Consider the following 2,123-nt stretch of genomic DNA (forward strand, 5'->3'; position numbering starts at 1 on the left):
GCCTGAACGGTATGTGGAATGAAGTGGGCGGGCATCGGGAGGCCACTATGGCACGGGGCAAGCACTATGGGCAGTCTATCTGAAGTGTACCTGGCGTATAAGACGACCCCCCACTTGGAGGCATATATTTCAGGGCCAAAAAATCGTCTTATACGCCGGCAAATATGGTAAATCATTAACTAATGATTTTAAGAGAAGCTTGGACAGATATACTTCCAACCCTAAGATTAGGCTTTGTGCTTAGTTTACTAATCTGAAACTCTCTGAGTCATATTTTTCTAAGTACTTGGATCAGAGCCAGGCAGGAATTTCATGTTAGATAATGTTTTCTAGAAAAACCAGTGTATGTTATAACCAGTTTTTTATTCAAATACTTGCAGAGGCCAGGTAGACAACAAGAGTGAAGAAAGCAGAGTATAAGGCAAGAGAAAATAGGGACTATGGTGAATTGAGGAACACATGACCTTTCCAAAATGAGAAGCAGTATCCAAGTCCATCTAACTGTTGTCATGTGAGAATTTGCATCTAGAGGCTGCCTAATCTCCCGAGGAGCTGAAAATCTAGATTTTTCTCTCCCCTTGCATAATATATTTTTTTAATTTAAAAATATCTAGATTTTTATGTGAAACTTGCCGTTTTTAAAAGAATTGTCAGCACCAAACAAAACATGAGGGCTTTTAGGGTCTATAAGCAATCTGCAAACCCTTGGTAATTGAGGCTACACCCGGAGTTACAACTACTATTAGTCATACTACTACTTAGCTGATTGAAATTTAAGTGTGACTTCAAGTGTTGTTTTTGCCAAAAATGTATAAAAAACTCAACAATTTCCACCTATCAGTAATGAAAGGGGAATAGATTACTTGAACTTAAGTAGAACTCCTGATCAAAAGCCGGCTTATAAAAAAAATTATGTTTTCTTCAATGCTGTATGTATCCCGGCCCCTAAAACCATAGACCTGAGTTATAACAGAAGACCTTAGTTCATAAATAAGGGAATTAAATTAGATCATTCTAAGGTACCTTTCAGTACCAAGGTTCTACGATTTACATCCTTGGGTGATTTTCTTTTTTTTTTTCTTTCTTTTTTTAAAAATATTTTATTGATTTTTTACAGAGAGGAAGGGAGCAGGATAAAGAAATTAGAAACATCGATGAGAAACATCAATCAGCTGCCTCCTACACACCCCCTACTGGGGATGTGCCCACAACCAAGGTACATGCCCTTTACCGGAATCGAACCTGGGACTCTTCAGTCCACAGGCCGACGATGCTCTACCCACTGAGCCAAACTGGTTAGGGCCCTTGGGTGATTTTCAAGGACAACATCTAAACCAAGCAAATCATCCCCCATCAAGAAAAAAAAAAGGAATTAGAAATGTAATTATTAACAATTTCAACAAAAACACGAGTTCTTACTATTTTTCCACCCATGGAACAGGTTTGGCTTTCTTGTTCTCTCCACTGCTTCCAGCAGTGGCAGCTACTCCTCGATCCTTGGTCAATGGTGGTTTAGTACTGATGGATGTGCCTTTTAAAAATGCCTGCATGGTTACTTCACCCTGACCAGATGCAAGACAGAAAAAGAAAAGCTCTTTTGAAACCATTATGAAGAAGTACCGCTTGAAAGTGCACTTAACCTTGTGCAAAGACATTCAATAATTAGTTACTTAATAAAGAACACCAACCCCATGACCTAGCACCCTCTGACTGCATTGTGCTGAAGGCTGCAGGGACATAAAAGAGGTCACAGTGCTTAGGGAAATCAGAATATATTTACAGTGAGGAGGTGACAGAATAAAGATAAATCTTATGTCAGAAAAATTTGAGTTCCAAACTTTTTGATAAAGATGATGTCATTAATGGCCCAACTCTACATGGGCCTCTATAGCCTCTTCCCTTTGATCATGGGCCTAGTTCCAGTTCAGACTCTGGAATGGGCTCAGCAGTTAGGAGCGCTGGGACCACAAAGAGAACCTCCACTTTGGGGGATGGGGGGGCAGAAGCTAGAGCTCCACTCAAGGGTTTGTTTTACTGGCAGCGCCAATTACTGGCTTCAGAGGCTTTTTTTTTTTTTTTTTTTAACATTGATTTCAGAGAGGAAGGAAGAGGGAGCGAGATAC

General features: G+C 40.0%; 1 protein-coding gene across 3 annotated transcripts in view; it reads right to left on the bottom strand.

The window, feature by feature from the left end:
* The window catches only part of RFC4 (replication factor C subunit 4), a 15,513-nt gene that overhangs the window by 12,299 nt on the left and 1,091 nt on the right, over positions 1–2,123 (bottom strand). For all 3 annotated transcript variants that reach the window (XM_015565369.1, XM_006765845.2, XM_015565368.1), the window contains exon 2: positions 1,420–1,562. In XM_015565369.1, coding sequence (XP_015420855.1) covers positions 1,420–1,550 — 131 coding nt within the window. In that variant the 5' untranslated portion in view covers positions 1,551–1,562. The remainder of the gene's footprint in view (positions 1–1,419; positions 1,563–2,123) is intronic.

Source organism: Myotis davidii, unplaced genomic scaffold, assembly GCF_000327345.1.
Source record: "Myotis davidii unplaced genomic scaffold, ASM32734v1 scaffold41, whole genome shotgun sequence".
NCBI classification, from domain to species: domain Eukaryota; kingdom Metazoa; phylum Chordata; class Mammalia; order Chiroptera; family Vespertilionidae; genus Myotis; species Myotis davidii.